This window comes from Plodia interpunctella, chromosome 22, assembly GCF_027563975.2.
Source record: "Plodia interpunctella isolate USDA-ARS_2022_Savannah chromosome 22, ilPloInte3.2, whole genome shotgun sequence".
Taxonomy (NCBI): domain Eukaryota; kingdom Metazoa; phylum Arthropoda; class Insecta; order Lepidoptera; family Pyralidae; genus Plodia; species Plodia interpunctella.
In genome coordinates, this window is record NC_071315.1 from 1,986,726 (window position 1) to 1,998,326 (window position 11,601).

The window sequence follows — 11,601 nt, forward strand, 5'->3', positions numbered from 1 at the left end:
CTGCAATATTTATTTAGTCGATCGACGACAGTATCATTACTCCGCCCGCGCGCGGAGCCCTTTCTATTCTAAATCTATATTGCAGTACCTCCATAACATAAAATCATGGAGTTAGTAGGTCTTTCCGTCTCCTCCAAGGAAAATACTCTCCTCCGACTCTGTCAGTAGGATTAATTCATGAATAAAATAAGGTATTATCATGGAATACCGCCACAGTACAGCACTGTAAGTTAGGTACACAAAAGCTTTGCCGTCTTTTGCTATATCGATTAAAACATTTATTTTAGAGTACTTTATTAATCATTTCATTATGTAAGCATTCGTTTGTGAAAATATACAACAATGTCGCATATTCGGGTGCCGAAGTATTGGGAAAAGATAAAAAGTTTTCCATAAGATAAAAAACTTCGAAAACTGTGGGATACGCCTCACGCTGTAAAATTTTCGAACCAGTAAACGGTCGAATAAAGCTCAGATCACTTCACTCGTGAAGTGACTTATTAAAATATAGACTTCATACAGGTAAAACCTTTAGTCAAAATCAAGTTTATATCAGTTTATGACCACAGTTTATCAAATAATGCAGAACATGACCTAAAATAGTGTTACAATTTTCAGGATAATCCACTAAATCCTTCCTTTTTCCTTTAAACTCGCACCATGATTGCGTAGAAGGTATTTTTGGTCGTAAATCTGCAACAATATGGAAAATAGGCTTTTTGCCTCCATTGGCAATGTTTGTGTACCTTAGTTATACCAGTAACGCCATCTACGCTGAGCTTTGCGTAATATAATTAGTAGGTACTACCACAGATTACATAATACCCCAGGTACAACGAAGTACGTACTAATGACAAGGTAGTAGTAACGATAGCGCCTTGATTACCGCTAGTTTGTTTATTAAGCTAGCGATACTCTTTTCATCCGAGATCGGGACAAGCGGATAAATTTACAGTTTACTTCCGATAATATCAATTCGATGTTATTTATATGGAATTCACGAAGTACGTACTAAATCCATGGTTATATTTATAATATCATTCCATTCCATCATCTTTGCTTTGTCAATTAGTCATGTCAACTTGACACTCCCATGTGTATTTGAAGTTTAAGTCTTGTCATAACCTCAAAGTTTTGTTGTTCCCGACCGAATTGTTCTGGTTTTATCGGAGAATACGTTTTGTATTATTGATATAATTATGATAATTTAAAGTAGTAGATGTTTAAATATGGAGGTATATCCAGGTTTGATAAAAACTATAAATGATGACGAGGAAGTGGAAGATTTTTCTGAGGAATCTGATGAAGAAGTAGAGGTATGTTATTTACTTATGTTCTATGTATGTATGTATCTATGTATGATCTATGTATGTATGTTATTTACGTATTTTATTTATGATCAGTTTCGTCCCGAAAGTTAGTAAGAAGTAGTCTTAATTAGAACCTGGGTATTTGTATTGGAAGGCTTTAGAACACGGTGTGAAAAAGGAATTTGAATCATAACTTTGTGTCAGAGATAGTAGGTTAGGATTGTTTTATTCACCTAAACAAAACGAACGAGCATTATAAACTTTATGCAATATATTTTGTTTTCAGATCAGGTTTCCGTATTTATTTATGCAGTACAAAAAATAACTCATTTATATATGTTATTTTTTGTATAAACTGTGGTATTGCACTCATTGGGGCATTATATTACCAATATTCAAGTATGAGATAGGTCTTTTTTGTGTTTTTTATTTTTCTCATTATATTAATTGGTAATAATCTTTTCTGTTTCCAGTATCAACCATCAAAGCAGAAAATAAAGAGAAAAGCTGATTTTAATCCAAAATTCCAATTTGTGTCATCAGTAGAGGAATATAATAAGGTTTGTACATTTTTGTGGTAAAATCGTTATTTTGATTAATCATTGAAACATGTGATGAATATGTTTTAGTAGGAAGAATTAGATAATTTATTTACTTTTATTGCCAAAGTTGTATCCAATATAATTTTGAATATTTTGGTTATGTACATAAATAATATTTGAAAATAAATTTCATTTGTTTATTTTATAGCATAAGAACAGATTACAATCATTTAATATACAAGAAAACACACCCAAAACATATTCTTAGGCTTTTTTTTCTTCTAAATTTTTGACACGGCTTCAGTGCACTTTGTGTGACTATGTCAGCCTCATGGGGGATCTCTAATATAAACTTATCTAGCTTTCATAATGCTTGTCCACAAGATTCTTAGGCTTAATTGCTTAAACTTTAACTAATATTTATATTTTAAATATTCATTATATTGTAGAACACATGGGACGATTTGCACAAATATGTGAGAAGGAATGTGAAACAGAGCATCGATGAGAAGATAGAGAGGCGGAGGGCGCAGGTCAGAGTGAATGGGAATGCTGATGTTGATACCGATTCTGATTTGGATGACAAAGGTATGAATATTTATTTATTTATCTTTATTACAAATATGTAGAAGATGAACCTAAAACCTTTTTCTTTGGATTTTTGTGATAATTTTTTTTATATGGTTATTCATTTTCTGAGGAACACTAATCCTGTGGAGTTTTCGGGATAAAATGTATTCTTTTTTTTTTCTTCTAAATTTTTGACAAGGCTTGAGTGCAAAAATGTATTCTATTTTCTATTACAAGATATAATCTGTGTCTAACAACAGATGTTATTGTAACCATGTAGCAAATACTGTTACAATATTTTTGTATGAATGTGATACTTCTATAATGGCTCTGGATTTACTGACATGAACTTCTCTATGTCGGCCCACGAGTGGTAGTGATCAATCTAGAGCTGGAACTAAATATCTAAACTTGTCGATATTTTTTTTAAGTAGCAACAATATGTCCGACTGCTGGGCAAAAGCTAAAACATTTTTTTTAGCTTTTGCTTTGCTTTAGATAATAAAATAAAAAAACTAAATAGAAACTTGATGATATATTTTAGATGGGGAAGTGGATGAACTACAAATATCTGATGATGAACTCAAGAGGGATGAAATTAAAATAAAAGAGAAGAAAATCACCAAAAAGCAGAAGTTAAAACAGGTATGATTTACTTTATCACTTTCCATGATATTGTAACACATTATGTTTCAATGTAATTCCCCAGCTCCACAATATTGTGGACCAGGGGGCTTACCATCATCTCTTAATGAGATCCAGTTCAGGACCTAATGGTCATCATGCTGGACTGCTGCACTCAATATCATTCACAGCTTCGATTCCTGGTCAGAACGAGGTGGAAATTGATGTTTACCAGATTGACCTGGTGACTGAACTGGATTTTAGATGTTTATCAATATTGATATGTATATATGTTACTGTAAAATCCTGTATACAGGTAAATCTTAGGTTTTTTCAGAAAATCTTAGGATTTACCGGCATGGGTTGGTAAATATAAGGATTTATTGAATTGACGATTTTTTCGGGCTTTTACCATTAGAATTTAGTATATGCTAGGTTTTGCTACCGACGGCTGGTAAATGTTGGTTTTGGGAATAAAACAATGAGTAATTCTTATTTATCATTTATTTTTCAGTCAAAACCTTACATATTTTTATGTAGGTATCATAATTGTGAGAGTAATTAATTAACTAAGTAATTAGTCAAATCCTTACCTATATTTTCATTTGGTAAGTATTTTTATTTATAAATGTTTTTATATTTTAAAGGTAAAGTTTTACCTTCCTTTAAAATACTTCTTAAATAGTAAAAAATAACAAAAGTAAAATTATTTTCTAAGAAGAAGGTTTTGGAAGGTTATGCGTTAGATACCAGTAACCCTGTATATTTATTAAAACTCACAGGAACTAGAAGAAGGCGAACCAGGCACGAAGATAGAATACGACTCGAATTTCTTTGAAGAACCGCCGCCGTACGACGAGAACGCCACGTTCTACATGATGAACCTCTCTCGACCTCTGCTGAAAGCTATAGGGACCTTGAACTATGTCCATCCTACTCCTATCCAGGCAGCCACTATACCTATAGCTCTTCTTGGTAAGTGGAATTTTTCACAAGCTTTTACTTAGTCGAGGCAGGCGGCTACTGGACAATAAATTAATTAACTGTATTATTGATTCTGTGATACATATAGAGATCGTAAACATCAACCAAGGGAGAGGGGCGTAAAGGTGGTTTGAGATTTTTTAAATAGGTGATGAGCCGGGAACCTGCCTCTATTTAATCTAAATTCCACCTAACAGCACAAAAAACACAAAAACAACTAAATGTGGGCTTCAAGTTCCGCAACTCTTAGCTCTGTCTGTCCCGTAAAGGATAAAGACGTGATACTACATCTATATCTGTATTTTATCCTCAGGCAAAGACATATGCGCATGCGCGGCTACGGGCACAGGTAAAACAGCGGCGTACATGCTGCCGATACTGGAGCGACTGCTGTTCAAGGCGGCCGGGGTCGACAGAGTCACCAGGGTGCTAGTGTTAGTGCCCACTAGAGAACTTGGTGCTCAGGTCAGTGTTTTACGAGATTTGTTTTTAGTATCCCCCATCCTGGAGTCGATCTATAAATCAAGTCTTGCAAGAAAGATAAAACAGCACAGCAAGAATGGCAAAACAGTACAGTAACGTGACGTATGCCGCCAATATTAGAGTGACTGCAGTTCAAGGCGGACGGGGGCGACAACTCTGCCGTGGTAAGCCCGTGGTGTATTGTGTGGTAACTCTAGCACACAATACACCACGGGGTCACTTCACTTTTTAATTTTATGGCCCCATCGTTTAGCCAAATGATAATTTTGCCAATGTCAAGATTGAGAGAGACTCTGATACACCACAGGGTCTTCTTCTCCTTTCGAGTCCTTTAATTGTTAACTCTGGTGTTATTTGCGTCACTTGAAAGTAGGATAAGTCTTTACTCACCTCTCTTTTTTCTTTTAATTTTTATTTTCATTTATCAAAAGGAGATTTACATCTTGTCTATGGTTTAGGTCCACGCCGTTACGCGGCAACTGTCTCAGTTCTCGTCTGTGACTGTCGGGCTGTCAGTAGGCGGTCTAGACGTCAAGTATCAGGTGAGTTAATTGTCAAAGATTCACTGTTAAATTGTGTTAATTTTTCTGTCAAATCCAAAGTTTTTTTTTTTTTCAACATTGACCTTCGTTGTTCTCTCTCATCTCCGCATGTAGCTGGTTACGTTCCTATGCTGTGACGCTGCGTAGCCCGTGGTCAATATAGAAGAAATAACCACATACAATTTTGAACATTCGGCTGTCATTTTCTGTCTGACGTCAACCTTCCTTGGGGATGCTCTTGTTGTCTGTCGAGACTATGTTTCACTTAGTACATAAAACATCAACATATGACATAAAACATCAAGGAAGTGATGGTCTTAATCTATATAATTATTTAATTACTGTCTTTTCCCCGCGGCTTCGCCGTGAATTCCTCAACGCGGAAGTGACACGATTTTCATACAAAGTTTCACCCCCCCATTATAGTCATTTGGGGGATGATTATTGAAAAGATATTAGCCTATGTTTGAACGGGGATCTTTGACTACATGCATACCAAAATCGGTCCAGCAGTTTAGTCGTGAAAGCGGAACAAGACAGACTTTCGCATTTATGATATTAGTATAAATATTTTAATTTATTTATGTATTTATATATGTATATCTGACAGGAAAGCGTCCTGCGCCGTAATCCAGACATAGTGATCGCAACACCAGGTCGTCTGATAGACCACATACGGAACACTCCGTCTTTCAGTCTTCACTCCATAGAGGTACTGGTGTTGGACGAGGCTGACAGGTAGGTTTTTTAAATTGTATTTTAAGGTTAGAATTTGTCAGTATAATGGCTTAAACACCGCCATCTCTAGCTCATGTGATTTCTTCATATAAAAATATTTATTCTAGTTATTATATGAATCATGGTTTTGCAATTCGGCATGAAATATGAAAATGTCTGGTTAATTAATATAAGTACACAACATAACATATTAGATAAAAACTTTATAAACTTAAAAACAATAATTATTAGTAATACAATCTGTATTGTATTTAATTAGCGGGGAAATGCTTCATGCGTCATGGGCACATTTGCATCAGGTCATACAATTCTGGCCGGTCTATTTGACAGACAGTTGTATTTTTTAAACTATTAATTTATTTTTGAAAATAGTGTTAAGATGAAAAAAATCTGGAATCGAGCGGGAATACTCTACGTCGTCGGCGTAAGGCATAAAGAGATGAATTAATTCAGCCGAACTGGCATGGTCTCGATAGCTCAGTGGTCAAGAGCACTGTCCCGGATAGACAGGGGCGCGGGTTCAATTCCCGCTCGATTCCAGAACTCTTTCATTTCATTATTATTCTCAAAAATAAGTAAAAAAAGCATGTGTGACATGTTTAAATAACAAATCCATTTAAAATATTAATTAATTTTTCAGAATGCTAGATGAGTACTTCGCGGAGCAGATGAAGGAGATCATCCGCCAGTGCTCCCCCAAACGCCAAACAATGCTGTTCTCGGCCACCATGAGTGAGGAGGTCAAGGACCTCGCAGCCGTGTCGCTGAAGAAGCCTGTCAAATTGTTCGTGGACTCGAATAAAGATGTCGCTTTCAATCTGCGCCAGGAGTTTGTCAGGTTAGTTTTAGTATAGACAGAGGAAACTGATCATGAAAGAAATTATGTTTTGAAAAAGAAACATTTTCATCAATATCACCGTCTCTTTCCATCCAGGATTCGTGCCGAGCGTGAGTGCGACAGAGAAGCCATCTTGGCTGCTCTAGTGTGTAGAACTTTTCGCGATCGCGTAGTTATATTCGTACAGACAAAGAAACAGGCGCATCGCTTGCACGTGGCTCTAGGACTGCTTGGTGTTAAGGTAAGTTGACTATTTAATGTTGGCTTACTTTATTTCATACACCCATACTAATATTATAAAGAGAAAAGATACACACTACAAATCAACTTGGGGCAAAAATATTTTTTTTTGTAAGTATGTATGTTTGCAACGCGATAACTTTCGAACCGTTGGTTTGATTTTAATGAAATGTAAAGGATATGTATACAAAAAAAAAAGAATTTTTTGAATTCGCGGAGCAACAAAGTGGGTATAGTCGTTTTTGAAATATTCACAATTTTGTAATCTCACTCATCAAAAATTTATTGGGTTCGCGAGATCTAAGTTCGCGGTGAACAACTAGTGTTAGTATGGTTATAGACTGTCTAAATTTGAGCGTATTCCCGGTTTCTTCCTCATCCGTAGAGCATCGGAGCCCAGGATGGTATGGATATAGACTATATACTTTAGCAGCAAGCGGTAAAAAAAATATAAAATGAAATTTAAAAAAATATATTTTCACTCATCAAGGTGGCGGAGCTCCACGGAGCCCTAACCCAGCCCCAGCGTCTGGACTCCCTCAAGCGCTTCAAGGACGAGCTGGTCGATATACTGGTGGCCACTGATGTGGCTGCCAGGGGTCTGGACATACCTGGGGTTAAGAGTGTGCTCAACTTCACATTGCCCGCCACGTTGGAACATTATATTCATAGGGTGAGTTTTTTTCTAGACTGGTTTATTGGGGGTTTGCATTTCGATTGTCACTGTCGAGTCGATTCGAAGTGGGTCGCAACGAACCAATCACATTGCGGTGTGGTCGTCGTTGCGCCACAATGGCGCGCTGTGATTGGTTAGCTGCGGCTCACTGTGAAACGACTCGATGGTGAGATTGAAACTGAATAATCGCGCTACGCACACTGAAACGAAACATGCAATCTGTAAAGAAAGTGAACGAAAAGAATTTTTGACCTCAACTCAACAAGTATGACTAAATAGTATAAAACAAGGTCGCTTCCCCCTGTCTGTCCCTATGTATGCTTAGATTTTTAAATCTACGCAAAGGATTTTGCTAAGATAGTGGAAGATTTAGGTGTATAATTTATTATAGTTTTTTACCCGAGCGACGTAATAAAGTAAGTAAGCTAGTTAAGTAATAAATTAGTCATGACAAGTCTCGAACTTACTTTGGGGTTAACTCAATCTGTGATTGGTCCATGTATATTTATTACTAGCGGACCGTCCCGGCTTCGCTCGGGTAAAAGTATAATTTAAAAAAAAATGCCTACGTATCTCCTGAAGGTTTCGTCTGTTTCTGTGACAAATTTTATCAAAATCGGCCCAACATTTTTGAGTTAATTAATTACAAACAAAAATACAAATAATTTCGCTTTATGATATTAGTATGGAAGTATGGATATATACTTTTAGGTAGGCAGAACAGCGCGAGCGGGTCGCGCGGGTATATCAGTGTCTTTAGCCGGGGAAGGCGAGCGGAACCTGGTGAAGGCGATAGTGAAGCGGGCCAAGCGTCCCGTCAAGTCCCGCCAGGTCCCGTCCGATATCGTGGCCAAGTACAGGGAGAAGTTGAAGCGGTTGGAGCCCGAGATTGGTGAGAGATATAATTTTTGTTATTTAATTTGTGTGTTGAAGAAATTCTAAGGCGCGGAAAAATGTATGCTTTTACCAAGCAGTGGGTTGACGTAGTCTGAAAATGTAGATAGTATGTTTTGTTACAAAAATTTCTGTTTTGATTACATGATTTACTGTCGTAAAAGACGCGTTGGGAGCTGAATGAAAGGCTGTAACTTTTGGAAAAATTAATAGTGATATAGTGTCAAGTTTTTCGTATATTGTGATCATATGTTATGTCGCAGCTGGCGCCTGTTTCGCCTTCTGTATGAATCTGGTTAAACTGTGATATAAGCTTGTAAAAATTATTAATAAATAATTGAATTATGTCCCAAGTGAATGGTGGCTCAGAGGATAATTAGTGCCCCAGCAGTGGGGATATTGAAATGGCTGATGATATATATCGTATTACGTGTATAGTTATTAAGTATTTATATTTTTAGTTAGTATTTGACGAAGCTTGTGGCGGATACTTTTCTGTATACGTTTTGAATAGCATGAAATAATAAAGAACAACTTAAAAATATTATTAGTTAAATAATATTAGTTTTAGTATATTAATATATATATTTATAATATATGTCACTGGCAATTTGTATTATGTTTTTATACTGTATTTATTTTATGACCTAAAATAAATGGCTTTATCATTATTATTAAAATATTTAATTCCAGCGGCGATCCTCGACGAAGAATACGCGGAGAAGCAACTGAACAAAATGGAACGGCAGACCGCGAAACTGGAGGGGGCCATAAAGAAGGAGGAAAACGGACCAAAATATGAGGTGAAGAGGCAACACGACTGGTTCCAGACTCCCAGAGAGAAGAGAGAAGAGAAGGAACGATTGGCCTTAACGCAGCATACAGGGAAAGGTATATTAGCGAAAGTTTCTTGAAATACATTTAACAAATATGTAAACTTTGTTTCAAGTTCATTTATTTGCCTTTTGTTTTGTTTTTTGTTTCCCTCATACAATAAAGAGAGACGCCTTTTAGAACACGCGAAAAAACACAGGCTTTTTTATTGTAGGTACAGTCTGCCACAGAGAAATCTGACCCACCCGCGATTTGAACACCACCTCTTAGGGGATCAGATTTCTCTGTGGCAGACTGTACTACATCTATTCCGAATTTCATGAAAATCGGCCCAGCACGTTCGCATTTTTAAAATTTGTATGTATTTGTTTTTTTTTTAGAAAAACAACAAAAACAGAAAGGCAAAGGCAAGAAACGCAAGCGGGACGGCGATGACTCGGAAGACGAGGTCGCTGAGAACAAGAAGAAGAAGCCGAACAAACACAAGCCTAAGGACACGCCCGAGGAACGAGTCAAACGGGAGATGGAGAAGGTAATATATACTTATTTACAGTACTTTTAGATTCGCCCTGCCAGACGCATGCAACCTTATTTCGTTTTACGTTCGAAACGGTGCAGGGCAATGGTGGCACCGCTTACCCCACACGTCTGTGTTAGCCCTGTGTATTGTCATAAAATTTTTCTTAGAGAAGTGGCAATTAAGGCTCTCCTCTTTGATCCCATATAAATAGTTTTTAGTTTTGACAAATATAAACAGTGAAGGTCTTATTTCTGAATAATTATTTTTGTTTCGCGTAAGTGACCGACTGTCTATAATACTTTAATGATCAATATTCCCAGGTTGCACTCCTCCAATCAAGAATGGCCAAAAGTAAGAAGAAACAACGCAGAATTCGCGCCGTAGACAACGACGACCGTCCCCAAACTGTAAGACAACCATCCAAAAAGAAAAAAGTCAGCAACTTCACCAATGACCTGACAGATACATCCAAAAACGCAGCGAAAAGATTGCGGTACGATGCAAATTTAGTACAGAAAGGTAAAATGCCTAAAGGAGGACCGCAGCGAGGCAAAGGTTTTAAAGGAAAGGGCCAGCAGAAAGGAAAGGGACTCGCGAAAGGAAAGAAAGCGTTCGGTAAACCCCAAGCGCCGAAAAGTGGACGTAGAAAAAATTAATAAATTGTGCCTTTAAATGTTTGTTTTATTTTTTATATTAAATGATCTTACCGTGGTGTCAAGCCCGCTACAAACTATATAAGTGGAACTCAGATGACGACGCGAATGCACGAACATTGCGTTTCTTTGATGCAGACTTCAAATAAGCGAGAAAAAGGTCAAAAATAAAATCTTATATATAGGGGTCACATACATAGATCAACAAAATAAAAATTCTTAGATTTTATAAACTTTTTTTTTTTATCTGTTTCATTTTCTACGTTAGGTAGATTTATTATTGTCGCGGTCCGCGAGTGGGGGACCCTTCCCTTCCTTTCTATGTTCCGCGACCGGAAACAAAACATGTTTTGACGTTTATTTAGGCGGATGCGGATACAGAAGTATTACGTTCGTTTCACACAACAAAATTAAAGCTTTCAAAATTCATGTTTGTAAAATATTCAATCGATCGATTTAAAAATAAAAAATATCTATCTCTATCTAACTTTCATTTTGCTAGAGAAAATTTCGATGGTTTGTGAAAAGTCCACAATAGAGAGTATTACTGCACATTTATTCCGCCAGAGTACAGCACTATATGTTACGCACACAAAAGCTTTGCCGCATTTTACTATGTCGATTAAAACGTTTATTTTAGATTACTATATTAATCCTTTCATAATGTAAGCATTCGTTTGTGAAAATATACAACAATCGAGTGCCGAAATTTTGAGAAAAATCGTTTTCCCTAAGATAAAAACTTCAAAAACTATGGGATACGCCTCACGCTGTAAAATTTTCGAGCCAGTAAACGGTCGAAAAGAAGCTGGGAACACTTCACACGTGAAGACTTATTAAAACACACGTGAAGACACACTTCACTTCACACGTGAAGACTTATTAAAATATGGACTTCTTACAGGTAAGATCTTCAGTTAAAATCAAGTTTATATCAGTTGACCAAATAATGCAGAACATAACCAAAAATAGTGTTATTATTTTCAGGATAATCCACTAAATCCTTCCTTTTTCCTTTAAACTCACACAACGATTGTATAGAAGGTATTTTTGCTAGTAAATCTACAATAATATTGAAAATTGGCGCTTTTTATCTCCATTGGCAATGTTCGTTTACCTTAGTTGTATCAGTAGCGCCATCTGCGCTGCGCTT

The 11,601-nt window shown here is 36.6% G+C and overlaps 1 protein-coding gene across 1 annotated transcript; it reads left to right on the forward strand.

Moving 5' to 3' along the window:
- Window positions 1-1,084: 1,084 nt before the first annotated feature.
- Window positions 1,085-10,468, forward strand: Rs1. Its single transcript, XM_053762350.2, has 15 exons — window positions 1,085-1,316; window positions 1,784-1,870; window positions 2,302-2,440; window positions 2,967-3,067; window positions 3,829-4,021; window positions 4,344-4,495; window positions 4,972-5,055; window positions 5,666-5,793; window positions 6,434-6,631; window positions 6,728-6,872; window positions 7,362-7,544; window positions 8,259-8,439; window positions 9,135-9,332; window positions 9,656-9,807; window positions 10,116-10,468. The coding sequence occupies exons 1-15, from the start codon at window positions 1,230-1,232 to the stop codon at window positions 10,449-10,451; spliced, it is 2,364 nt and encodes a 787-aa protein (XP_053618325.1). The 5' UTR covers window positions 1,085-1,229; the 3' UTR covers window positions 10,452-10,468.
- The last annotated feature ends 1,133 nt before the right edge of the window (window positions 10,469-11,601 follow it).

Coding starts and splice junctions, on each gene's coding strand:
- Rs1 (XM_053762350.2), top strand. CDS start 1,230: ATGGAGGTATATCCAGGTTTGATAAAAACTATAAATGATGACGAGGAA. Junction 1,317..1,783: donor AATCTGATGAAGAAGTAGAG/GTATGTTATTTA, acceptor TTCTGTTTCCAG/TATCAACCATCAAAGCAGAA. Junction 8,440..9,134: donor GCGGTTGGAGCCCGAGATTG/GTGAGAGATATA, acceptor ATTTAATTCCAG/CGGCGATCCTCGACGAAGAA.